The following is a 26,420-nucleotide window of genomic DNA, read 5'->3' on the forward strand; positions in this document are numbered from 1 at the left end:
ATAAAAGAGAGACCTGGGCAGCTGCAAGGCAGTCTTTTTTTTTTTTGGGCCCTGCAGCATGTGGGATCTTAGTTCCCCGACCAGCTATTGAACCTGCACCCCCTGCATTAGAAGCGCAGAGTCTTAACCACTGGACCGCCAGGGAAGTCCTAAGGCAGTCTTTCTTCATTGCTCCCCTCCCTTCCTCTGGGGAATGCATGGCTCCAGGCAGAGGAAACGGCAAGCACAAAGGTCAAGAAATAAGAGGGAGCGTGGCATGTTTGGGGAGCTGCAAGCAGAATCATCTAGCAGCCTGGCTTATTCGTCCATTCGATTTATTCGACCCAAGTTTATTACCGCAATCCAGGCACTGTACAGGGCACAGAGCAGTGAACAACGTAGACGGACCCAGCATCTTCATGGGGCTCACATTCTAACTGGGGTAACAAGTAAACAAACCAGTAACCAAGATAATTTCAGGATGGGATGAGTGTTATGTGAAAAACAGCAAATTTTTTAAAGCATCTACAATGGGCCAAACATTGTTAACATGTTAAATAGTTTCATCCTTACTACAACCCTATGAGGTAGGCACTATTATCATGGGCCCCACTTTACAGCTGAGGAAACTGGCACAGAGAGGTTAAGTAACTTGCCCAATGCCACCCAGCTAATAAGCAGCAGAGCTGAGATTCAAACCCAGGCCATCTGGCTCCTTTGTGCCCGCTGGTGAGAAGGGCATTAAATAGGGCAATTTGTGCAGGGAAGAGCACTCTGAAGACATGACATTTGAGTGGAGACGCATGATAAGACACCAGCCCTAGGAAGTCCAGGAGGAAGGAGGATCCAGATGGAGGGAACATTGAGTACAAAGGCCCTGAGGCACGTAGGAGCTTGACAGGTTGGAAAGAAAGCAAGGAGGCCAGCTTTAGCTGGAGCAGAGGGACAGGAGAAGAGGTCAGAGGGGTGCAGGGCAGACACACAGAGGTGGGAAGAGGTGCAGAGGACACTCCTGGGGTCCTCCCAGCTGCCCCCGGGATGCTGAGGAAGTGGTCCAAAGCCCCCTCCTCTCCTCACTTTGGGCCAATCAGGTCCAGGCAGAGTTGAGCTTTTCCCCCAGGGCCTATTGCTGGGAAAGGACCCCAGCTGGGCTCCTGCCCACTGTTCATCCTCCGTGACTGATGGGGACCGGCACAAGGAAGAGCTCATTTCATTCCTCTCTCCTTATCCTAAATCTGCATCCTCCCTGGCCCTGCACTCCCCACACAACCACAAATGAGGGACTTCCATCCTTCAGCAGAGGCCAGCTCCTGCCTTCAGGGACCCTCCAGGCCTGAGTCCAGTCCCAGCCCAGTGAGGGGTAAGGTGATCCTCAGCCTGGTCTCAGAGGGCCTGAGAGTTTGGAGTCTGGCCTCTGGGAGAAATCTTGGGGTGGGGGGAGGTGGAAAGGACTCCAAGCTCCTAGTCCTATAGGCTTGAGTTAGAATCCAGATTCCACCACCGTGTGGTCTTGGGCAAGTGGCTTCACCTCTCTAAGCCTCAGTTTCCTCATCTGAAGAATGGGGACGATAATAATACCTACCCCTTAGGGTCACTGTGAGAATTAAATATCCCTGAAAGGGAGTTTTCAGGGGGCTGGAAATGTTCTACATCTGTACCTAGGAGGTGGTATATATAAAATTTAATGAACAAATTTGAGATTTGTTTGGTTTACTGTAGGTACATTGTAGCTCAATTTTTTGAAAAGCGAAAAAGCCCAGATCTTGAAGAGAGAGGGTCTGCGGTTAAATTCTGGCTGTGCTGCTAACCTGCTGTACAACTTCAGACAGGTTGAAGAACGAAACTAAGCTTCAGTTTTCGAATATGAAAAATGGAACTAGAAATACCCATCACTCTGAATTTTTGTAAGAATTTTAGATTAACGTTTGTAAAACACCAAGTAATGAGCACATAGTAAATGTTAAAAAAAAAAAAAAGTGCAAAGTGACTGGCCCATGGCTGGCACCACATAAATGTTACCTGGTATTAGTATTAGGAGTCCTATAGCTATTCATTCAATGACTGGAATCTTAGCATCCTTCCATGTTTCCTTGATCATTTATTTGGTGCCTGGATGGCTGAGAAAGCTCAAACTCAGCATGTCCAGGACTGAGTTCTTATTCCCTTCACCTAAGTCTTGTTCCTCCCCCAGGCTTCCCCATCTGCCCAGTGACACTGACTCAATCCAGAAAGGTGGATGTCACCCTGCTTGCCTTCTCCACCCCCTTCCCTCCCCAGCCCCTCATGGACAACTCATCACCAAGACCTGCTGTGTTGAACTGTCTCCAAAGATGGCCTCCAACCATCCCTCCCCTCCCTGTAAGGGCATGCTGATGTCCCGTCAAGAGGTAGAGCTAAACCACATGCAAAAGAATGAAGTTAGACCCCTACCTCACTCCATATACACAGCCTCCTGGACTTCCCATGGCTGGCATCTTATGTGTCTCCACTCAAATGTCATGTCTTTAGAGTGTTTCTTCCCTGAACAAATTGCCCTATTTAATGCTCTCCCCACCAGTCAGCACAATGAAGCCAGATGGCCTGGGTTTGAATCTCAGCTCTGCTGCTTATTATCTGGGTGGCATTGGGTAAGTTACTTTACCTCTCTGTGCCTGTTTCCTCAAAATTAACACAAACTGGATCAATGACCTAAAAAGCTAAAACTATAAAACAATTAGAAGAAAATATAGGAGTGAATCTTCATGACCTCTAATTTGGCAATGAATTCTTAGATTTGACACTGAAAGCATGAGCAACAAGAGAAAAAATAGATAAATGAGACTTCATGAAAAGTAAAAACTTTTGTGCATCAAAGGACATTATCAAGAAAGTGAAAAGACAACCTATAAGATGGGAGGAAATATTTGTAAATCATATATCTGATAAGGATCTAGTATCTAGAATATGGAAAGAACACTTACAACTCAACAACAAAAAGACCAAACAACCCAACTGAAAACTGAGCAAAGTACATTTCTCCAAAGAAGATATACAAATGGTAAAAAAGCACATGAAGAGATGTTCAACATCATTGGTCATTAAGTAAATGCAAATCAGGACCACAGTGACATATCACCTCACACCCCCTAGGATTGCTTTAATTAAAAAAAAAAAGTTGGCAAGGATATGGAGGAACAGGAACCCTCATAGATTGCTGATGGGAGTGTAAAATGGTACAGCTGCTGTGGAAAATAGTTTGGTGGGTCCTCAAAAAGTTAAACCATACCACATGACCCAGCTCCTAAGTATATACCCCAAAGAATTGAAAACAGGTGTTCAAACAAAAACTTATACACAAATGATCATAGCACTATTCACAATCACCAAAAGATGGAAACAACCCAAATGTCCATCAGATGAATGGATTAGCAAACTGTGGTATATCCATACAGTAGAATAGATCAATAATTCAGCCACAAAATGGAACGAAGCACTGATACATGCTACCACATAGATGAACTTCAAAAACATTGTGCTAAAGAAACCAGACACAGAAGTTCACATATTTTCTGATTCCTTTTATATGAAATATCTAGAATTGGCAAATCCATAGAGACAGAAAGCAGACCAGTGATTGCCAGGGTCTGGGGAGAGGGGGAATGGAGAGCAATGGCATAATGGGTACAGGGTGTTCTTATGAGCTGATAAAAAGAAGTTGAAATCAGGGAGAAGTGTTGGTTGCACAACATTGTGAATGCACTAAATGCCGCTAAACTGTACAAATTTGATAAAAGAGGTAGTGCGTATTTCCCCTCGCCTTGAACGAGGCTGGTCTTAGGACGGGCTTTGATTATTACAATGCAGCCGAAGTGACGTTCTGGGACTTCTGAGCCAGGCCTTAAGGAACGTGGCAGCTTCCGCTTCTTGGAAGCCAGCTGCTATGCTGTAAGAAGCCCAAGCCCCATGGACAGGCTACATGGAAGCGAACTGAGGCCCCCTAGACGATAGCCCCAATTGACGGCAGCCAATACCTACTACCAGCCTTCTGTGGGTGAGGCCACTTCAGAACCTTCCAGCCATCCCAGTGCCCCAAGCCACATGAAGCAGAACTGCCCTGTCACCTGACAGAATCATGAAAACTAATAAGTCGTTGTTTTAAGCCGAAAAGTTTGGGGGTGATTTATTACGCAGCAATAGGTAACCAATTCTACCTCTAAAACCTTCACAAAGCCACTCATTTCTCTCCATCCCCCTGCCCTCCAGCACCCTAGTCCAAGGCTCTCTTTTCCCCCCCAGGCAGCACCCTCTTCATCAAACTTCCCACCTTCAGTCCAACCTCCTGAGGTCCATCCTCCCTTGAAACCAGAGGGAAACTTCTAGCCCCCGATCTCATTCTCCCAGCCCTCCAGATGGTATCCAAGCCCCTTAGTGTGGACAGCAAGTCCCTGAATGACTGTCCCCATCCACCTCTACAGCCCCAGTGCCCCTCACCCATACCTCTAGCCCCTGCTCCTCAGAGTTCCCAGAATTCAGCACTTCCTCTCCTAGCACAAGCCGTCCCTCTATCTAGAACACTCTTTCCTACATCTCTTTCTTCTCCTGGCTAACCATTTTTCTCCTTTTGGGCCTCAGTTCAGACATCACCGCCTCCAGGAAGCCTTCCCTGACTTCCAGGCTGAGTTAGGTACCTCCTCCTGGCAGCCACTTGCTCCTGTTCTTACACCCTCATCACAGCAGCTGCCCTGTATTGCTCTTGTTATTTGGGCAACCTCTTTCTCTCACCACACCCTGAGCAATTTCAGGGAAGAGACAAAGTCTTCCTTGTGTTTTCAGAGCCTAGCACAGGCCTGGCATATACTGGGTACTCAGAGAAACCCAGGGGAACAGAGGTGGGAATTCGGTAGTGGGGGCTGAGGACCAGCTCACATCTGACATGGGACTGCTGTGTGAGTGAGACTCAGTTGTGGACTTCCCCTGCCCCTGCACTGAAAAGGTCCTGGCTACTAGGAGGGGCCTGGAGAAGAAAGAAATCAGGGAGGTAGAGTACAGCCCTCCTCCATGCACTCAACTCCTCCTACCTGGGACTTCCCTGGCGGTCCAGTGCATGCCATGAGGAACGGCCAAAAAAAAAAACCTCCTACCCAACCTCCGGACTGCACCAACTGAACGACTTTGTCCGTCTCCCCGGTAAAGAGACAGTGTCATGCGGTTTGCATGAGCTCTACAGGAAGGCAGCCTAGGTTTCAAATTCTGGCTCTGCAACCTCCTGGCGGTGTGACCTTGGAGGAGTGACTTCACCTCTCTGAGCCTCACTCCCTTCAGGCCTAAAACAGAGCAAGATTATGTCTCCTCATAGGTTGTCATGAGGAATAAATGGGATGCTGTAGGTAAAAATGCTTTGCATAGTAGCTGGCACATGGCAGATTCCCTGAAATATCAACTAATCTCTTCTTGCCACTGCGTGAGCTGCACCCATCTAGGCCTAGCACTGTGCCTGGCACACGGGAGGCATTCAGCCAATGCCTTAAGGATGAACGAGTGAGGAATCTGATAAGAAAACACTAACAATCATAATAGCCACAAGTATTAACTCGTTCAATCTTCACAACCACTAAAGAAGCTGGGAACTATTATTGTGTCCATTTTATAGGTAATGGAATTGAGGCCCACGAGTATGTATACAGATCATGTAAGTAGTAGTGGCTGGATCTGAACCCCTATATTCTGAGTCCTTTAACCCTTTAACAACCACCCTATAAAGCCTCTCGAAGCCCTAGAGCCTGCCTCTCCCGTCAGCTTGGCTTCTAACCAGCTTTGTGATCTCGAGCATGTGAACCTCTCCCCGGGCCTCAGTTTCCCCACCTGCCAAGAGAGGATTGTGGGGGCCAGTGTTGAAGGGCACTTCCTATTGGTCTAAGAGTCCAGGTCCTGGCCAGGATCTAGCCAGTGCTGGTGACCTGCTGACCCCCCAGCCCAGGTGGGGCAACACTTGGCATGGGCTGGATTGTCACAGGCGGGTCACTGCATACCGACAGCTGCGCAATCCACCCGCCCCACACTGGGGGGAGTCTGGCCTCTGCCTATTCCCGGTCCCCCAGGGCTCCTGAGGGAAGCTGAGGCGGCCACCCCCAGATGTCTATTCCTGTCCCTGGCCTAGTGCCGTGCTGGGGAAGCAACAGCTATTTTGAGACCCTTCTCCCTCCAAACATGAGCGGTGGGAAGGCGCTGGGAACATCCCGAACTGGGAGGCCGCCCGTCGCAGCCTTACCCTGGATCTGGGCCACACCAGCCCTGCGGCTCTGCCCCTTTTTCCAGCTCTGGTGATGTGATCAATTCTGATCACAGCAACCACAGTGGGATAACCCAGGAGAACAGATCCCAAAGGACTTCTGCTGGAGGCTGGAGCACAGGGCAGGCTGGGCCTTTCCCTTCAGGGAGGGGACGGGAGCAGCCACAGCTGAACCCACCAGCTGGGAGATGGAACTGCTCTGAGCTTGAAATTGGGGAAGACAGCATTCAGGACAATGTATAAAAATACTCAACATTTCTTGAGCGTTCACAATGAGACAGGCCCTGTTCTAAGCACTTGACATGGAGGTAATGTTCTAAGCACTTGACATGGAGGTAAGTCATTTAATTCTCACAGAGAGGAAACTGAGGTTCAGAGAGGGGAAGTGACTGGCCCAAAGTCACACAGCTGGTGAGTGGCTGAGTCAGGACTTGAACCCAGGTAAGCTGGCTCTGGAGTCCATGCTTTTAACTGCTTTTCTCCCCTCTGGGCCTTCCAAGCCCAGGAGGCTAATATAAATTAGGGGAGTGAGCACTGGGTTGAGGGTCAGTACCCCTTTGCCATTCCCAGGCATGTCACCCAGCAAGACCACCTCGGTGAGCTCAGCTTCCTTACCTGCAAAATGGGGGTCATGATAGAACCCACGGCCAGGGTTGAGGTAAGGATTAGTAATAACATACTGTAGTGACTGGGGCTCAGTAACTCCTCTAAATTATGAAACTAACATATGCACATGGTAAAATAATATGGTATAAAAGGGGACACAGTAAAAAGTGAGGTCCCCCTCCTACGTCACACCTGTAATTCTTCTCCCCACAGTTAACCACCATCAAAGCTTTTGTGTCACCTTCTGGAAATTTTCCATGCACATAAAGAAAGAGAAGCTGAATAGGATAGTGGTTAAGGACAAGAACTGCCTGGTCCAAACCCTGGCCCTGCTGCTTACCAGCTATGTGAAGCTTCGGCAAGTTACATGTCATATGGGGTTAATAAAACTAAGTCCCTGTTTTATAGGGTAGTTGTGAGGATTAAATGAGTCAATCTATGTAAAGCATTTAACAAAGTCTCTGGCACATGGTCATCTAATAAATATACACATACAGTGGATCCTTTCTGGCAGACATTGAAGTAGCCTTTTGCTATCACAAACAATGCTGTAAGACATGTCCTAGTCTACCTGTCATTGGGCACAAGTGCAAGAATCTCTGTGGGATAAATTCCTGGTGGAGAAATTGCTGGGTCAAACAGTAGTGTCCTTGTAATTTCAACTAAGTTGGGGATGAGTGAATCCTCACAGCAGGCAGGGCAGAGGAAAAGAGGTCCACAAAGCAGGGAGGATGAGGGAAGAAGCAGGATGGTTCTGTCTCTGAGGTCCAGGGAGGGCCATGCCTGCCCCTGCAACCCAGTGGATACAGCAGCTCCCCAGGCCCCTGGCCAGGCAGATGGAGGGTTTACTTTTATCCAGATTGTCCCCATAAAGGTTTTATAGGGAATTGGCTGATTGGATTAGAGGAGCAGGAGCCCCTAATGAGCAGCGGCTGATTAACAAAATGCTGAAGCTGAACAATGTTGCTTTGCCACCATCCACCACAGCAGCATCCAGGCTCTGATCGGGACCCCCTGGCTGCCAAAGACACTTCAGAATGTATATGCCTTCCTTGAACATTCCTCTAGGTCCCAGACATCCCAGAAGAGGTAGAGAGCAAGGGGTCAAGAGCACAGGTTTGGGGGTAAGACAAAAGGTCTCTGTCTGCTGAAATTACTGTGAGACCTTGGACAAGTCACTCCCCTCCCTGAGCCTCAGAGAATAATGGGGCCTACATTCATGGGGTTGTCATGAGGACTAAAGGAAGTCAAGCGCATGAAGTGCTCAGTACAGTGTCTGGAACAGAGAGCCTAATAAATGGTAGCTGGCGATGGGGTGAGGGGGAGGGATAAATTGGGAGATTGGGATTGACATATACACACTACTACATATAAAATAGATAACTAATATAGCACAAGGGACAATTCTCAATACTCTGTGATAACCTATATGGGGAAAGAGTTTTTAAAAGAGTGGATATATGTGTATGTATAACTGCTTCACTTTGCTGTACAGCAGAAACTAAACACCACATTTTAAATCAACTATATTCCAATAAAATTTGTTTTAAAAAAATTGGTAGCCCAGAACGTAAGGATGAAGAATAAAGCCGGCTACTCTGGATCCCACCACAGAAGGCCCTGAGAACAAGGTACATAGTTACAGCTTCCCACCTTCATGGTATGGGAGCATTTTAGCAGTTGCCTCAACTACCTCCTAGGGAATGCGCCAGGTTTCCCAGTCCGAGAAATGGGTTGTGTGATTTACGTTTCCAAGTAAGGTTTAAAGGACTTACTGGAGCTGATACTCGGCTTTGTGTCTGATCCAAAAGGGCAAATTGACAGTGAGAACCTTCAGATGGGAAGGAGGGGAAGAGCTCAAAGGAAGTTCCCCCCCCCCACACCCATTCCTCCTTTTATCTGATCTGAGACCCACTCTTCTGAGTAGTCCCACGAGTCACAACAGCAAGTACCCCATTGATCTAGGCAGTAGCCGGTTAAGAGCACAGGCTCGGGGTCAGGGAGGTAAGGATTAGACTATTCCAGCGTGAGTTTTCGCGCCTGTGAGTTCACTTCTCCGAGCCACAGGCCCCTTCCTCACCTGTAAAAGCGGGATGATAATGGTTCCAAAGACTGACGGACGCGCATTCTGGGGTCAGGCACTGCCGGGGCGCACACCCGCCGCCGCCAAGCGGATCTCCTGGCCGGGGAGGCAGCCGCTGTCCACACCCCAGCGGGCAGATTCCCCCGCGGCCTCCCGCGCCGCGCGCCGGGGACCCGGGTGATTGCAAACAGCCACCGGCCTCATTAGGAGACGTGTAATTAGCGGCTGGCGCAGCCGGAGCAGACACCGGCTAATTACCGCGGGGAGCGGGCTGAGCCGCCGGCGCCGCCCCTCCCGGCCGCCCGGGACCCTCGTGTGGCCTCCAGGCAGGCCGCCCGGCCTGGTCGGAGGAGCGGAGGCCCAGGACCGCTCCGCTGTGCTTCCCCTGGGGCTATGCCTGCGGGTAGCGGTAAATCATTCGCTCAAATCTGCGTTTACTGTGCACTCACTGTGCTAGGCGTTTGCCCACGATATCTGGTTTAAATTTCATATGCACCCATGAGGGAGGAACCATTATTATCCTGTTGCACAGATGAGGAAACTGAGATCTTGGAGACGCGAATCAACCGCCTCACAGCACGTGGCTGGTAAACGACGGAGAGGAGATTCTAATTTACGTCTGTAGTCTCTCCAGTGTATACGAAGTGGACAGCGAAACCGTGCACCGGAGGACATCAGCGGTGTGGACCGGAGCAAGGACCACGGAGTCGGATGGCCTGGAGTTCGAATTCTGATCCTGCTCCTTATTGGATGTGTGACTTTGCTGAAAGCCCCAACGGCATCTATGAAATTGGCGCGGTGTTTGGATTAAGTGAGTTGAAGGCTGGGAAGTGTTAGGGGAGTTACTTTAGGGACGGGAGGGGAGGGGGGAAGCTCAGAGGCTGAGACTTTATCCACGCACTACGAGCCTCTGACGCCCCCTGCTGACCAAAGGAGGACGCTGGCGGGAACAGTTTTTGGATAAAGAGGTGGTTCTTGGGTGAGGGGCAAAGAGCCCTGGTCCCTCAGCAGGACCACAGCTCTCCCTCTTCCCCTTACTTCCTTAGCATCCCTCTTTTAAGGTGATTTAGAGTGAGAGATGGAAAAATTGAGAACTCATTCCAGATCTTGCAAACAATCGGTTGTGAAACCCGACTCCCTTCAGGGACCTCACAGAGCCCACCAAGTCCATGACAGGTCTACAAATAATCAGGGATGGATATAAAGAGCTTGTTACAAGGCTGGGCATCAAAGTGCTGGGTATAACAAGAAAATCTGGAACTAATTTAAACGTCCATCGTGGGAATATTGACCAGTTTAGCAGCTGAAAAATAACCTTGAAGAACAGTTGACATTAAAATAAATGACAAGAATGAATCGTACAGACAATATGTTGAGAGAAAGGAGCCAGATGCGCACACACAAACATGCTGTTGGAGATTTATATTTATATAAAGTTCAAGGACAGGCAAAGCTAATCTATCGTGATAGAGGTCAGAATAGAAGCCATTTCTGGGAAGGTTTATGGCTGGGATAGGGCACAGGAACCTTCCTGGGTGCTGGAAATGCTCTCTTAATGTGGGCAATGGTTGCAAAAGTCTATACGTATGTAAAAATTCAATGAGTTGTACACTTAATATGCGCTTTATGTATGTTATGCCACACTAAGACAATTTTTAAAAAAGATATTCAAGGGGAAAAAAAGAAGAGTACTAAACAGTATGATCCTATATATATATATTTTTTGTCTGCTTTGGGTCTTGTTGCTGCGCGTGGGCTTTCTCTAGTTGCGGCGAGCGGGGGGCTACTCTTCCTTGCGGTGCACAGGCTTCTCATTGTGGTGGCTTCTCTTGTTGTGGAGCACGGACTCTAGGCACGCGGGCTTCAGTAGTTTTGGCACGCAGACTCAGTACTTGTGGCACACAGTCTCAGTAGTTGTGGCACACGGGCTTAGTTGCTCCACGGCATGTGGGATCTTCCCGGACCAGGGCTCGAACCCGTGTACCCTGCATTGGCAGGCGGATTCTTAACCACTACGCCACCAGGGAAGTCCAGTATGATCCTATTCTTAAAAAGAAAATAAAAGGAAAAATATAATTTAACATACGGCAGAAGTTCTCATCTCATACTTTTTTTTTGTCTCAGGACCCCTTTTCACTCATTAAATTATTGAGGATCCCAAAGAGCTTTTGTTTTGTGGGATATATTGATATTTACCATGTCTGTTAAAACTGAGAAGTGTTTAAAACACAATACACAATTCTCTTAGCCATCAGAGCAATAATGTCAGCACTGTCATGTGGCCTCTGGAAAACTTCACTGTCCACTCTGAGACAGTGAAACAAATAACATCTTAGTATTATTATGAAAGTAATTTGATCTTGGGAACTTCCTGAAAGAGTCTCAGAAAACCCAGTGCTTCCTGGACCTCACTGGAGAACTGCTGGCACAGGGGGAAAATGAAGGAAGAAAACCCACTACATTATAAATTATTCTCTCTCGGTGCTGGGATTATAATTTATTTTTATTTGCTTCTTTGTGCATTTCTGTTCCACACAGAAAATATAAAGACCACGGATGGTTTTTGCAAACAAAAAACAAGACAATACACCCGACTCCATAAGGTTGTTGAAAGGCCTAAGCAGTAATAACATATTTGGCTGTATGGGGAAATTAAACCGAGCTCTAATCTGAAAATAAGGGTCTGATTTCCCCTTTGTCAATCCCTGGCCTGTGAGTGCAAAGTGTTGCCTTTCAAAAGTTCCACCGTCCATCTTGGGGAGAAAATATAAGTGTACACACGACTGTGTTGCAAGCTAATAGAAGGTAAACGTTCTGGAGGTTCCGAATGCCGCGGCTGCGTCCTACACAGCGGTGGAAACTCCAGCGTGGGGCGTAACCACCCATCACAGCACAAGGTGTTCTGTCTTGGAATCCAGCTCCCAAACAACTCAAATCAGCGAATATCTGAGCAGGCCGCCTGCGCTCCTCAGAGGGAGGAGGAGCTCGAAGGAGACCGACACGGGGCTCCGCCTACATTCTAGCTCCGCCTCTCCCTCTGAGTGGCTGCCAGGACAACTTCCCATTGGCCGCCGACCAGAAAGCAGACATCCGGTTTGCGGTTCCGCCTGCTGGAGGCGGAGGCCGCAATGGTGCGGTTCAAGCACAGGTAAGCAGACCCTTGCCCGGTCCCCGGCGGCCTGGCCCCGCGCTCACCGCCCTCTCGCCCGCCTTAGGTACCTGCTCTGTGAAGTGGTGTCTGACGACCCCCGCTGCCGCCTGAGTCTGGAGGACCGAGTGCTGGGCGGCCTGGTACGGGACACGATTGCCCGCGTGCACGGGACTTTCGGCGCGGCCGCCTGCTCCATCGGCTTCGCGGGTGCGAGGGTGCTGGGGAACCGGGGGCTGGCGGGACGTGGAGGGGGCAGTGGCCAGAGGAGGGAGAAAGAAGGGGCACAAGCGACCCCAGCAACTGCCAAGCCCTGTGCACAGTCCTATGTAAGATATAATCCTTTAGGACTTTGCTGGAGGCCTAATGGTTAAGCCTCCTCGCTTCCAATGCAGGGGGCACGAGTTCGATCCCAGGAGGGGGAACTAAGATCCCACATGAGGGGGGTGGGGGTGGGGGTGGGGCAAAATAAATTTTAAAAAGATATCGTCCTTTTTAGGAATCTCGGATCCGAGCCCAAAGTCTGCGTGAGTCCAGAGTTAGGCGGAGAGCTAAGAGCAGTAAGCAGTGAGACTTTGGGCAAGAACCCCCTGTACCTATTTGACATATGTATTGTTTAACAGGATGGTGAAAATTAAATGAGGGAAGCCGTGTATGGTTCTAAGTTACTTGACTGGTTACGTTGACATCACATGGAAAAAACATTGTCAAAATTAACCCTGAAAAGGGCCTGTGAAGTACAGAATGTGTGTAGGTAAATGTAGATGGCCCTTTCAACAGGCACTCTATGTAAACTCATTCTCTTACCATCTACTCAAAATTGAATCCAGTATAAGGAATGCACGTAGGCACAACTCTCCTACATCAGGTGAGACCCAGTTGGCTGCTACAAGAACCTGCATAGACCAGTTGCAGAGCAACTTGCTTTTCAGCCAAGGGTTTTCTGAGGAAGATGGATCTATACGCTCCCCACCCATTCATTAACTAGTCAGTCGATTAGAAGACCGTTTTAAATTCTGAATTCACCAATTCTGAGTGGTGTGCGAGGCACTGGATGTTGTTTCTCTCCCTTCTGTAAATGAAGGTCTGTCCTAATTTTTTTTTCTTCAGAAATCAGTTCTTGCTTACTGATGCATCCCAGCTGCCACTGCCTTGAAGGATCTCTAGCGCATAGGCTCTGAATTACCCCAAGATGTTTAACCCATTCCCGAGAATCCAGTTTCCCCAAATGATTTTTTTTTTTCCTGCTGTAGTGCGATACCTCAATGCCTATACTGGAATAGTGCTACTTCGATGCAGGAAGGAATTCTACCGGCTTGTGTGGTCAGCTCTTCCCTTTATCACATACTTGGAGAACAAAGGACACCATTACCCGTGTTTTCTCAACACCTTACACGTGGGAGGTATGGGTGCATGTGATATGTCTCATTTCCAATAGGTAACAAGTTCAGTGTTCAGTCTTCAGTGGTGGGTGGGTCTTCCTGCTCTCCTGCCAAGAGCAAGATACTTTTTCCTAGCTCTGCAAGACTCTTGAGGCAAACACTTTTCACAAGCTGTTGACCACAAAGCTCTTTCATGTGCCAGGTACAATCAGAACATGTCAGAAGTTCCTGATTCAGTACAACAGGAGACAGCTGTTGATCCTGTTGCAGAACTGCACTGATGAAGGTAAGGCACGCTAGCCCTGTGCCCACTGAGCAAGTGACTGGCCTCCTCCTCCAGCTGAATGAAAGGCCACTCCCAAAGACATCTTTAATCACCCGTACTGTACTTTCTTCAGGAGAACGAGAGGCTATCCAGAAGTCTGTCACAAGAAGCTGTTTACTAGAGGAGTCGTCGGCTGGGGAGGAGCTTTCAGACAGTGGTGGTGAGGAGGCTGCTGAGGCAATGGAGTGAACCTCTACAGACTGCCCTGTGCCCCAGCCTCAGGGCCCACTTGTTGGGACAGGACATTCTGGGAGGCAGCAGCATCTTCTGTACTTCTCAAACAGGATGATTGCTGACCAGAGGCCAAGTGACCAGCTCAAAATGGACTTATTTGCTTAAAACTAATCGAAGTCACCTTTACCCAGCATTGCCTGGTTAAGTGGTTCTGGAGGTTGTGAAGCCCCTGGAGTTATAGACATCTTTGTATCTAACTGCCTGGCTGAGAGCAGGTTTAATAAATGTATTTGGCTTCTGTAGTATTTAGTGCGCATGTGAAGTTCATGCTTGGCCTAGTCTCTTTCACCCCTCCACCCTCGGCTGGAAAACTGGCTCCCCATGTGGTACTAGATGCACAGCCTCCCACTTGAAACCTCGTACCCCTGCCCCTGGGATGGGCCCTAAGTAATCCAGGCCATTCAGAGTAGCAGTTTTAGTGAGACACAGCGACTAAACTGGCACAGATCTACAGCTGGTCTCAGTACTGACCCACAGGACCTTAAGAATTCCAGATTCCTTGCCAATACTTAACCAGGTAACCTGACAAAAGATACAGTTCTTGCAGTTTTGAGTGGGGAAAAAACCTGGTCTCACCTGACCTCATTATTACAAAGTCAAGCAGCAGCTGCCAACTTCTGGTAGTTTTCCGCAGTTCCACCCTTCCCCATTGCCTTTTACCTGCCTGGTACCTGAAGGCAGGTGAGACAGTGCACTCACAGGAATTAGGAGGGAGAAGAGACTATGATCAGTTTTGATCTGCTACCTATGAAAGACATTTCTAGGACCTATTTTCTCCTTAATGAAATGGACATCACTCAAAGTCCCTTAAATATTTAACAAAGATTTGTGATTTTTTGCTTCACATGCCCCTTCATCCACCCAGAAGAGTTCCTGACCCAGGATCTCTTCCTTTTAAGAATGGGAGGTTAGAGTTAAACCCAGCTCAAGAACCCTTTAGGCCTGACCTAAAGGCATTACTCGAATTGCTCAAGCTCATAGTAGCTATTAATCTATTAAGAAGTATAGGTCTTCCCTGGTGGCACAGTGGTTGAGAGTCCGCCTGCCGATGCAGGGGACACGGGTTCGTGCCCCGGTCCAGGAAGCTCCCACATGCCGTGGAGCGGCTGGGCCCGTGGGCCATGGCCGCTGAGCCTGCGCGTCCGGAGCCTGTGCTCCACAACTGGAGAGGTCACAACAGTGAGAGGCCCAAGTACCACAAAAAAAAAAAAAAAAAGTATATGTCTAGCGACTTCCCTGGTGGTGCAAGGAGTAAGCCTCAGTGCTCCCAATACAGGGGGCCCAGGTTTGATCCCTGGTCAGGGAACTAGATCCCACATGCATGTTGCAACTAAGAGTTTACATGCCACAACTAAGGAGCCCGCCAGCCACAACTAAGACCCAGTGCAACCAAACAGATAAATACTAAAAAAAAAATTAAAAAAGCTGCCCTGAGATCATCTTAAAGAAACCAGAATGCTCACAATGCTTGTGGAGGTGATTTATTCCAACTATTGGCCTTCATCGTCTATTACACCTAGAGGTTACTTTATTAAACAGCAAAATAGTTCACATCAGCCAACTTCAGCTGAAACCAAGGCATAAGACTGCTGTAGGCAACAGGGAGGCAGTGGGCAAGCCCACCGCTTTTAAACCTGTCCTGCTCTTCCTCCGGGTGTGCCAGGCTCCTCTGTTCCTGTAACTCAGGCCACTGTCACTTGAAACAAGCTTGATCCAAAGGTTGCCAAGTCCCCAAGCTTCCTTCGTCAATGACAGTTACAGCTTTCCTTGCCAAACAGAAGCCACGTTCAAGAGGCAAAACCCTCCATCACACATGCCAGTGCAACCTGGGTCTGACACCACAGCGTGGTTATTTGTCAGAAGAAAAACTGCAATTTAAGCTGGGTGTCCTAAATCCATATTATTCCCATCCCTCTGTTTCTTAAAGATAACAAGAGGAGAACTGAACAGATAGAAAAGATTCAACTATTAGGTGTGCTGAAAGCATGGTGCCCTGACACAAGATGTCACAGCAGAGCAATGCTGTAACACTAACACTGATGTGGGCTGCTCCAAGGGACTCAAACTTAGTTCAGGTTGAGAAAAACTAACTACACATGGGTCAAAAAGACTAACCTGGCAACAAACTAAAAACCGTGGCAGGAAGAGATCTCTTGTGAGTGTCAATACTTTATTTTGGTGTGAAGACAGGAAGCTGGAAAATACACTGTATTTAAAATTTTCTTGGTTCCCCCTCACATTGTGGAAACCCCCTCCCCCCAGAGCTAATCTGTTCAAACTCAAATACTTAAAAATTACAGCAGCAAAACAAAAGCGCAGAAAAAAGAAAACCAGATGGAGAAGGTAGCCAGGCCAGTAGTGTCACTTGGTGTGGACGACTGAGGTGCTGAACAGGAGCTTCTGTTTCTGTTTTTTTCTTTTCTTTCCTCCTTTCTCTTCTAAACAGAAAACAGAAACAGCTTAGCTTAGAATGCCATCGCCTTGCCCCTGGCCAGTTTTCATTAATGATAGTCGCAGGCAGCTAGGAGTGCAGGCTCTGGAATTAGACCTGGATTCAAATACCAGTCCTTGCACACTCTGGTGTTTGTCTTCAGGAACATCACTTACGTCCCCAGCCCAGCTCCTCGTCTGTAATGTGAATTATACCCATTTAATATGGTATTGGGAGAATAAAATTAGCACAACGCCAGGCACACAGGAAGCACGCATAAATGCCAGTGTTGTTCTTATCTAGTTCATGAACACCACAGAGCGGGGGTGTGCTTCAAGCCTGACCTTCTTCATCTATTAGCCACCCTCCACCACTGTGTCTTAGAAGGTTAAAAAAAAAAAAGGTCCTCAGAATTTCACACCAAGGCCTCAAAAGAACTAATCTGGGGTGCAAAAAGGTGCTAACGTACCAAATGGAATGTTAGTTGACACTAGAATGTGAGCCCTGAGGCTCAGAGGGAAAAATGCAACTGATTAGTGATGTCTGCCACTGGATCCAGGAGGGAATGACAGCCCTGAGCTGAGCACCCCACTTCTGTGCCTTTACCAGAGAGGGGATCTGAAGTAGCTGGCGTGTCCAGTTTCATGAAGGCTGCTTCAATAGCTTGGCTGAAGGAATTCTGGAAACTGGGCACAGGAACACGGTCTGAGTTATCACTCTCCCCATCGCTGTCCACAGGGGCAGGAGGACCTAAGCTGTTTTCACCTAAAAAACACCAGTGTTAAAATTGTAGAAACAACACTAGAGCCTTTTACCTTCTGAAAGGGGCCAAATTTCCCCTTTACCAGAGGGCTGTTCTCACCTTTCTTTGGAGCAGTTTTGGGCCACACATCTGCTTTTGCTTTTCCAATTCTCAGCATCTGCCAAAGTGGGAAAGGGGAGGAAAGAATTTAAGTAACTGACGCCATTTCTTCTCCAGACTCCTACCTTGACACCGACTGGTACGGGAGACAAAGAACCAACTACCCCTCTGGGAAAAAGATTTTCTAGATACTTCTCTCCTTAACACTGTTTTGGTCATGTCCTCTATATCCTGACCAATGGAACTGGCAATGAAACTCACAAGGTGGGAAACCAGTTGTTCCTTAGCAAACAGGTAAAGCATATTGCAAAGAAGGCACAAGAGATTCATACTCAGATTCTGAAGCTGGGAATCCTGACTGTGTCATTGCCTGCTTCTGACAAATTTTCCTACTCTTCTGGAGACTCCTAAAAACATCAACCTCTTAGAATAAGGAGTGTACAGGACCTTCCAATTTTAAAACAAACCACCTGGCTATCAAACCTCAGTTACTTAAGGCCACAAAAATCAATTTAACTTTATCTCGAAACTGCTCCCACAGCCCTCGTTACCTTGTGGTCTTTGCTTTTCCAATAGTTCCTTAACTATTAACTTTTAGATCCAGCCATAAACCATATTCCTGCAAGTACAGTAAAATCAGAACAACAATTCCTCTTGCCCCTGAGTGAGGAAATTTTTCATCCCACTTGGCCAAGACCAGCTTTGTAAGTGCTGAGGGCCACTATGCATCCCAGCTGCCACACATACCATGCCACTCAAAGCAGGGTGAATTTTACCAAAAGACAACCCCAAGAAGATACAAGTAGGAATGCTTGTCCTAAATGTTTACCAAAGTGGGGCTTGCATGTTGTGCAAGATGAGTTCAACTGGCAGATGCCGATTTCACTGATAAACTTCATCATGTGCCACACTTTGATGATCTGCTCCCTTGGTCCCTGGGAGTCTGGGGTCCAATAGTACGACATCTGAATCATCTTACTCTTCCAAGGTCATTAAAATATATCACCTATATTTTAATCTTGACAAAAATGTTTAAATGTTTAACCTGAGTCCACTCATAAAGAAACAATCAGAAAAATCTCAACTATAGGATAATCTATAGAACAACTGGTCTGGATGCTTCAAAAATATCCATGTCACAGGTAAAAAACAAAAAAACAGAAGCCAGAGGAACCGTTATGGATCAAAGGACACTAAAGAGACTTGAAAACCTAAATGCAATGAATAGTCTTTGATTAAATCTGACTGAAAACAATACAGGACACTGAAACAAATGGGAAAATAAAAATATGTGGCATCTTAGATAGTATTAAATCAGCTGTCTTTGATGTGATAATGGTAATTGTAGTTATACAGGAGAATGTCATTTTGGGGGCATGTATCTCCCAAGTATTTAGTTGTCAAGTGTCATTCATGAGGTCTGTAACTTACTTTCAACATAGCAAAAAAAAAAAGAGAGAGAAAAGCAAGCAAATATAGCAAAATAGTAACAACTGGTAAATCTGGGTGAAAGGTATGAATGTTCATTATACTATTCTTTCAACTCTTTAAGTTTGAAGTTTTTCAAACTATAAAGTTGAAAAAAGCAATGACAGTAAAACCTAGCTAAAAAAACAACTTAGGCATTGACCTAACTCCTAGGAGCCACTTGCTTATAACCTCTGAAACCTAGCAGTTCATTCTCAGGATTGCTCTCAATTATTTCATCCTCCTTGACTTCAAAGACTCTCCTCACCGAAGTTCAATTCCTGCTTATTCCTCAGCACAAACTGCCGTTTGTACGTGAGAAATACCCAGATCAACTAACTGCTCTAAAGAACTGTTAAGCTAACGATTCCAAACTAGCCCCAAAGAAGTGAACACTAACCTCCTACAAGGCTGCTTGTCAAGCTGTCTGTCCATCTTCCTCAGTTATCTGAATACAGGAATGCTGAGTGTTTTGCTTGTTTTAAAGATTAATACTGATCTGACATCAAATCTCACTAGCCTAGTGTTGCCTCCACCCCAACTCCTCAAGAAAGCTGATTTGGCTACTTACAGGATAATCAAGACAACTTTCCCTTTCCCAAAGTGAAGAAGAATGGTTTATTGTATGTAACAGATACCACTGAATCAGAGGTCCTAGAACCAGGGACCAGTTAAAATTGACTAACATATCCCCAGCCCCTAGAACAGTGCTCAGTATAAAAGTATCTATTGATGTGTTAAATAATTAAAACTCCTGATTCTTCCTCAACTACTCTTAGCCACTTTCCTTGGTAAGTCTATGGTAATATCTGAGACTAACTCCATGACCTTCCATCTTTAAAAAGCCTTCCATGGTTATTAGAGTCAGTGCAACATTAGCCTGTAAGTCTCCCCATCTCCAACAGAGGGATTTCCAGAAAGAACAAGCATCAGAGTTCATGTTAAATACCCTTGGGCTGCTTCACAAGCAACAGGTTTACCTGGGCAAAGGAAGGGAAGGGAGAGTCTTCTTCCAGACTCCCAACGCAGAATGAAGAACTGCCCTGACTGGCCGTGGGTGACAGAGGGGTCAGCAGGAAGTCTGAAAGGGAACCAGAGACCTGATTATACAAGTCAAGTTCCAAAAAGTTAGTGTCCTGTTAATAAGAAAGAAGAAACAAACCCAGAATCGGGTCTGGATAATTACCAACCCTGCCTCAGAAAGCTAACTGTGATCCACTTTCAACTCTGCCATATGCTTATAAAACCAAGAACATGGCCTATTGTTCACAGGAGTGATCAGCATAGAGAGAGAAAAGTTTAATGGTTACAATAACACTAGAAGGCATAGCAAAATCTATTCCCACGGTAAGAAAAATCCTCTCCACATCAGCCGGTTCTCAAGGCCTAGGTATCGGACTGTCAGAGAATGGTTTTATATGGATGAAAAAGCTCCAAGAAAAGATATAAAATGTAATCATGTCAGCCTTTATGTTCCCGCCAAAAGAAGTCTATGACCTGGGAATATTCAGTTAGAATCCAAAACACATACAGCAGCAAAATCCAGCAAGATGCAAGCTTTTCCCTGATACTCCCTAGGGAAATTAGTCTTTTCCATCCTTTCTGACCTAGGGTTGAACATTTCCCACAGATCAGTCTACCCACTGCCCTGATCACTGCTGGGAGGGAGAGGCCTATTCACTCTCCCAGCAGCAGGCCCTGCCACAGTCAGCCAGGGCTCTGTGGTACTTTTATTCCTAGGACCATCCAACTGCTCTTGCCTGAATACATTAAAGCCCAAATAACTTCAGAAAAGCTAGTATGTGAAAACGCAATCTTTTTATCACAGATGATGTAGTCAGTGTTTTGCCATGTTCCTTTAGTAGCTTTAGTAGTTCCTTTAGTAGTTCTCTTCTCATTATGAAGAGCATAAGTGTTGTGCAGCCCTCAAGACCCAGATTCTAGTCCCAGTCCCTGCCACTAACCAAGTCCCTGCCTTGGTCTCAGGTTCCTAAATCTGCCAAGTGATGGGCATATGATCACAAGGGTCACCAAGAGTTTTAAATATTCTGATCTTGGACTTTTCATTGAAAATGCCTGACAAAAATAAATTTTAAGTATCAGAAACTATCTGCCAGGAGGATGAAGATCAGAAAAGACAGCTCTCTGAAATTATAGTAACTCCTTTTAACTGTTTAATTTCATGACACATTAACACATTCTATATATAAGGAAAAACATTTTTAAAAGGCTGAAGGCCTATACCCTGAGAAAACCATAATTCAAAGAGAGTCATGTACTACAACGTTCACTGCAGCACTATTTACAATAGCCAGGACATGGAAGCAACCTAAGTGTCCATCGACAGATGAATGATAAAGATGTGGCACATATATACAATGCAATATTACTCAGCCATAAAAAGAAACGAAATTGAGTTATTTGTAGTGAGGTGGATGGACCTAGAGTCTGTCATACAGAGTGAAGTCAGTCAGAAAAACAAATACCGTATGCTAACACATACATATGGAATCTAAATAATAAAATGGTTCTGATGAACCTAGGGGCAGGAGAGAAATAAAGACGCAGATGTAGAGAATGGACTTGAGGACACGGGGAGGGGGAAGGGTAAGCTGGGACAAAGTGAGAGAGTGGCATGGACACATATACACTACCAAATGTAAAACAGCTAGTGGGGGGGCTTCCCTGGTGGCGCAGTGGTTGAGAATCTGCCTGCCAATGCAGGGGACACGGGTTCGAACCCTGGTCTGGGAAGATCCCACATGCCGCAGAGCAACTAGGCCCGTGAGCCACAACTACTGAGCCTGCGCGTCTGGAGCCTGTGCTCCACAACAAGAGAGGCCGCGATAGTGAGAGGCCCCTGCACCGCAATGAAGAGTGGCCCCCGCTCGCCGCAACTAGAGAAAGCCCTCGCACAGAAACGAAGACCCAACACAGCCAAAAATAATAAATTAATTAATTTAAAAAAACAAACAAAAAAAAACAGCTAGTGGGAAGCAGCTGCATAGCACAGGAGATCAGCTCGGTGCTTTGTGACCAACTAGAGGGGTGAGATAGGGAGGGTAGGAGGGAGATGCAAGAGGGAGGGGATATGGGGATATACGTATGCATATAGCTGATTCACTTTGTTATATAGCAGAGACTAACACAACATTGTAAAGCAATTATACGCAAATAAAGATGCTAAAAAAAAAAAAAAAAAGGCTGAAGGCCTCTCAATCCTGACCTCACTCCTTAGAGTGGAACACTGTTACCGGTCTGGAACACAATCATCCCAGTATTTTTCTATACATTTAGACATATAAACCCATACTGAAATGCTTTGTTTTGTGTGGCTTTTTTAACCCAAAAATGGTGTCATGTTTTGTCTTGTTCTACAACTTCCTTTTATCTTAAAGGTCTATCCATTAGTTCAGGAAGAGAGCTATTTCCTTTTTCAGTAGGTGTAAAGAATTTCATAGTAAAAATGCTGTAATTTAGCCATTTCCCTACCAGTATACTTTAGGCTGTTTTCTCTCCCTATCATAAATAAGACAACATAAATAAAGATGTTCACACAAACAGGGGGAGTATCTTTAAGGTAGAAACTAGAAATAAAACAGCTGGGTTGTGGAGAAGAATCTAGGTTTAACCATCCTGCTATATGAGCTGCCTGAGGTTTTTAGAAGCTAAGTCGGTACAGCCAATGGAAAAGTGAATCAAATAGTAGCAATTTGATGGATCTCAGGAATCTATTAACTACCCAAGTAAGGTTAGTCCCGTAAAGACCCCCACCATGCCGAGATCACAGTTGTAAATTCAGACACTAGGGCTTTGCTTCAGGTCTGTGGCTGGTGGTCAACTTGATTCTTTAAATCCCAACTCTATTTACCTGCTTGGGAACCTGGACTTCTGCTAAGAGAAGAAAGGGAGAGAGCCCCATGGCCCTCGGTGCTGGTAGGACCCAAAGCAGAATCAGAGGAGCAGGTATAGGAATTGAAGGCAGGAAACTGCTGTAGATTCTCTAAGGGAATGTGGACTTCTGGGTCTGCAAAGCAAAGACGAGAATGGTAGGCCCATGTACAGAATCCCTCAAATCTTTTCCAACAGTTGTGGACAGTCAATATGAATCCCCCAGGGATCTGAATGATGGAGACAGAGCTTTAAAACCCAAATTTATAGTAACTGTCACTTTATAATATGCCTTTGTTTTAGTATAAAAGCCTTGCTCTAACTCTTCTTGGTTGAAGCTAGGTGATAAACCTGGGGGTTAATTATAATATTCTGTATACTTGTGTTTGAATATTTCCATAATAAAAAATTAAAACAAAAAAGCCTTTGTTCCTGAAACATCACTTTTCTCAACTATTCAGGACTTGTGCTTTAAACAGCTACACAACACTGGTATGCCAGCTATACACTTATCCCAGTTGAAGAAGTAAAATTTATGTTTACCATACCACATGGAGTCAAAATAGTTAAGTCCTTTCCCTAGCCAAGGACTCAATTCCTTGTTTTCAGGAGGTTAACTAGACCCTCATGTCACACAGTCCTTGGTTCAGTGAAGCTTATGTTTAAGAACCAGATCAAAAGATTCTACTAAGGAGCTCAAATCTAACTTCCTGCACGTATTTCCTAGTTTGTCAATAGGTCTCTACTATTTCAAACTCTCCTGGTAGACTTGCTATGTATAGATGTCTCCAGAGTCAAAGGTGAGGCCAACAATGTATCCAGAGAGCACAGGGCCAGTTATCCCCAACATGCAGCAGATCTCCAATTCCCTTCCCCCGCCCACCCAGGGTTTTTTCACCCACTATGCCAAGGATGAACTTACTATGTGCTATGCACTTTGACCAACATCAACTCGTTAATTCTCATGTAAGCCTACAAGTAAGGAGGTACTCTCACAACTCACATTTAAGAGCTGAAGAAAGCAAGTGGCAGACCTGACATACGACCTAAACAGTCTGGCCCCTGGGCCCAGGCACGGGATCTCTGTACAGTGATGCACAGTTGTGCTCATCACTGAGATGAGAGTTCTTGAACTTACACTTGCCCTGCTTCTTGTTCTCCTCCATCTCAATCCGGCGCTCTCGGCGACGTTCCTCCCGGGCCTTCTTCTGGCGCTGCCGCTTCCTCTTCTCAATATCATCTGCGGGTTGGTGAGGTTGTGAGGAGACAAATGCAGGACAACCTGGCCATTAACTCCTCTCACTTGGCTAGGAGCTAAGGGCACACGAGTGGGCCCAGCTGGATTGGATGAACGGATGGAGCGTATCAGGAGGTTCTGAGACTCATGACAAAAGCTCCTTACTTCCTCTTGTGGGTTTCTAGTCACAAGAATCCCTAAACTCCACTAAAAAGGGAAGCAAAGTAGGGGGCATTCTCACCTGAGAATATCTCTAGGGTTTCCTTAGAGACCAGAGGAGGCTGCAGAGCCAGTTCACAGATGCTGAACTCGCAGGTGAGCGGCAAGTGAGAGAGGTATCTATGACGCTGTCGCACATCCTACAAGGGAAAAGGGACCGATGCTCAACTAAGACCAGGCCTAACTCTAAGAGCAGAGGTTCCCACCCCAGGTATCAGGCAGTACACCACACCCTCTCAGATGGCAATGGGGCTCAAAGAGTTAGTGCTCAAGTTATCAGCTTTTGAAAAGCTGAACAGAAATTGTCAATTAACCTACCGTAAGGTAGAATAAGCAACCAAAAGCAGTTTTTTGGTTTGTGCTGCAAATGAATGAATTGAGGCTGGTAATGAATGATCTAAAGCTGATCAGCTGTTTCAGCTTTTCTGGGGGTCCACAACAAACGGGAGAATAAGGAAGGTAAGAGTTATTTACTGGGAAAAAAATCTGGGAACCACTGACTGAATTAATGATAACTGAGAAGGCAGATAAAGCAGGTTTCCCTACTGAGCAAAGCTTGGCCTAAAATAATAAAAAATGAAGGTCATTAATTTAATTTTTTTTAATTCTTTTTCTGCATGTTTGATGGAAAGTTCACAGTACTTTAAAAATCTCTAAATTTAAGGCTTTTAACAAATTTGTGATCAATACAACTGTAACTCTCAAAGAGCAAATATTCACATATGTAAATTATCAGACACTAATTCACAGGTAGCTGCTAAACCAAAAATTCATAACGAGCTTGTGTAAGCTACCTTAAAGCCTCCAAGGACTTTGTTTTCTTGCCATTTTCTCCCAAGCAATAAGGAGAAACAAAAACAAACTCATCTCTGAAAGTAGGAGACATCTCTATTCCCAAACCACAATAAATGAACCTGTGATACAGGGAGCAGTGGTGAGTGACCTAACAGAACCCCGGCACAGTGGGGGAGGGTCATTTAACTTTTTAAAAATTCACAGGCACCATCACTAACAAAAAGACTTAAAACCTTTCAAGACTAAAGGCCTTGAAAGTTTGTGAACTTGGTTCAGCTAGGCCCACCACAAAGAGACTAGGTTAATGCCGCTTCCTGCCCCTCCACCTCGCAAGGCAGGCCCTTACCTCAGACATGGAATACCCAGCGATCTCCACCACCGTGGCTGAGATCTTCTCAGGGCTCTGTTCCAGGCTGCCATACTCCCGCACGAGGCAGCGCACATTCACGGGGTGCAGGAACATGTGCTGCCCATCCTCCGCTGAAGACAAGTGGCTCTATCACACAATACTCTTGGCCAGTCCTCAAGTCAGGCCCTCCTTATCCCAGGCCCAACTCTCCCTCCCCAAGCTGAAAGGCACAACAGACCCCATCTGCCCAGGAGCTAGTGGCAATACCTCCCTCTGCTCAGAGAGCCAGATCACGTCTCTGAATCATTAAGCAGCAACCCAGCCCTCCTCCTCAGGGACACTCACCTTGGTAAAAGTAGTAACAAGGAGAGCTGCTCAGGTGTGTGATGCTTGGCTTGGTGACGGGTTCCTGCTGGCTGGACTCGGTACAAATGGTCCCCTCTCCAAGATTGTCTTCTGCTAACTCCAAGTCCTCACAGGCCTCTGACAACCCCTCAGGCTCTGGTTCAGAAACTGCTTCCTCTTCCTCTACCAGAGGGAGAGCAAGAGGACAAGGAGGAGAGCCAAGAGAACAAACTTCTGTGGTCTCTTCATCAAAAGCAGACAGATACTCCAGCATGCCCTGTTGGGACAAACTGTAGGTCACAGAAAGAACATGTGGCAAAGGCAGGCACAGGAACCAAGCTCTCTTGAGGTTTACCTTAGCTGTCACATTCACTGATTTAACATCACTGGGGAAAGAACACACATAGAAAAAGCACATTGGAAAAATTTTAAAATAAATAAATTAATTAATTAATTAATTTAAAAGCACATAGGAAATACTCATAGTCCCCTCTTACCCCAAAAAATTCAAACCTCACAACAGGGCCTAACAGCTGAAGAGCAGCACCTGAGGAATGGCAGCCATTTAGTCTGTAACTGGGACACTAACCTTCCTGGGTTGAAAAACGGACTCCTTCGCCAAGGGAGCCATCAGCACCAGTTGTTCCAGAGCAGCCACGACACCAGCGACTTCCCCGCTGCTTTCAGCCAATCCTGACAGAGCCTCTTCCCGAGTCTAGAGCACCAGAGAGAAAACCAGAAACATACTTAGTGTGAAGGGCCAAATCTTACAATGGCCTTTCTCAACAGGAGCAAAAGT

The 26,420-nt window shown here is 46.4% G+C and overlaps 2 protein-coding genes across 3 annotated transcripts in view; one reads left to right on the forward strand and one right to left on the reverse strand.

The window, feature by feature from the left end:
* Positions 1 to 11,993: 11,993 nt before the first annotated feature.
* Positions 11,994 to 14,287, forward strand: POP5 (POP5 homolog, ribonuclease P/MRP subunit). Its single transcript, XM_060170746.1, has 5 exons — positions 11,994 to 12,084; positions 12,152 to 12,294; positions 13,338 to 13,487; positions 13,669 to 13,752; positions 13,865 to 14,287. The coding sequence occupies exons 1-5, from the start codon at positions 12,065 to 12,067 to the stop codon at positions 13,978 to 13,980; spliced, it is 513 nt and encodes a 170-aa protein (XP_060026729.1). The 5' UTR covers positions 11,994 to 12,064; the 3' UTR covers positions 13,981 to 14,287.
* Positions 14,288 to 16,178: 1,891 nt separating this feature from the next.
* The window catches only part of RNF10 (ring finger protein 10), a 31,199-nt gene continuing 20,957 nt past the window's right edge, over positions 16,179 to 26,420 (reverse strand). Inside the window, exons 8-17 of one of the 2 annotated variants that reach the window (XM_060170490.1) lie at positions 26,211 to 26,336; positions 25,622 to 25,898; positions 25,274 to 25,407; positions 24,155 to 24,272; positions 23,815 to 23,916; positions 22,657 to 22,812; positions 19,766 to 19,866; positions 17,319 to 17,376; positions 17,063 to 17,221; positions 16,179 to 16,463 (exon numbers count right to left, since the gene is read on the reverse strand). In XM_060170490.1, the coding sequence (XP_060026473.1) occupies positions 16,387 to 16,463; positions 17,063 to 17,221; positions 17,319 to 17,376; positions 19,766 to 19,866; positions 22,657 to 22,812; positions 23,815 to 23,916; positions 24,155 to 24,272; positions 25,274 to 25,407; positions 25,622 to 25,898; positions 26,211 to 26,336 (1,308 nt within the window). In that variant the 3' untranslated portion in view covers positions 16,179 to 16,386. The remainder of the gene's footprint in view (positions 16,464 to 17,062; positions 17,222 to 17,318; positions 17,377 to 19,765; positions 19,867 to 22,656; positions 22,813 to 23,814; positions 23,917 to 24,154; positions 24,273 to 25,273; positions 25,408 to 25,621; positions 25,899 to 26,210; positions 26,337 to 26,420) is intronic. The other variant, XM_060170491.1, reaches the window with a different exon arrangement.

The sequence above is a fragment of the Lagenorhynchus albirostris genome, chromosome 14 (assembly GCF_949774975.1).
Source record: "Lagenorhynchus albirostris chromosome 14, mLagAlb1.1, whole genome shotgun sequence".
Classification (NCBI taxonomy): domain Eukaryota; kingdom Metazoa; phylum Chordata; class Mammalia; order Artiodactyla; family Delphinidae; genus Lagenorhynchus; species Lagenorhynchus albirostris.

Coding starts and splice junctions, on each gene's coding strand:
- POP5 (XM_060170746.1), top strand. CDS start 12,065: ATGGTGCGGTTCAAGCACAG. Junction 12,085..12,151: donor ATGGTGCGGTTCAAGCACAG/GTAAGCAGACCC, acceptor CGCCCGCCTTAG/GTACCTGCTCTGTGAAGTGG. Junction 12,295..13,337: donor CTGCTCCATCGGCTTCGCGG/GTGCGAGGGTGC, acceptor TTCCTGCTGTAG/TGCGATACCTCAATGCCTAT.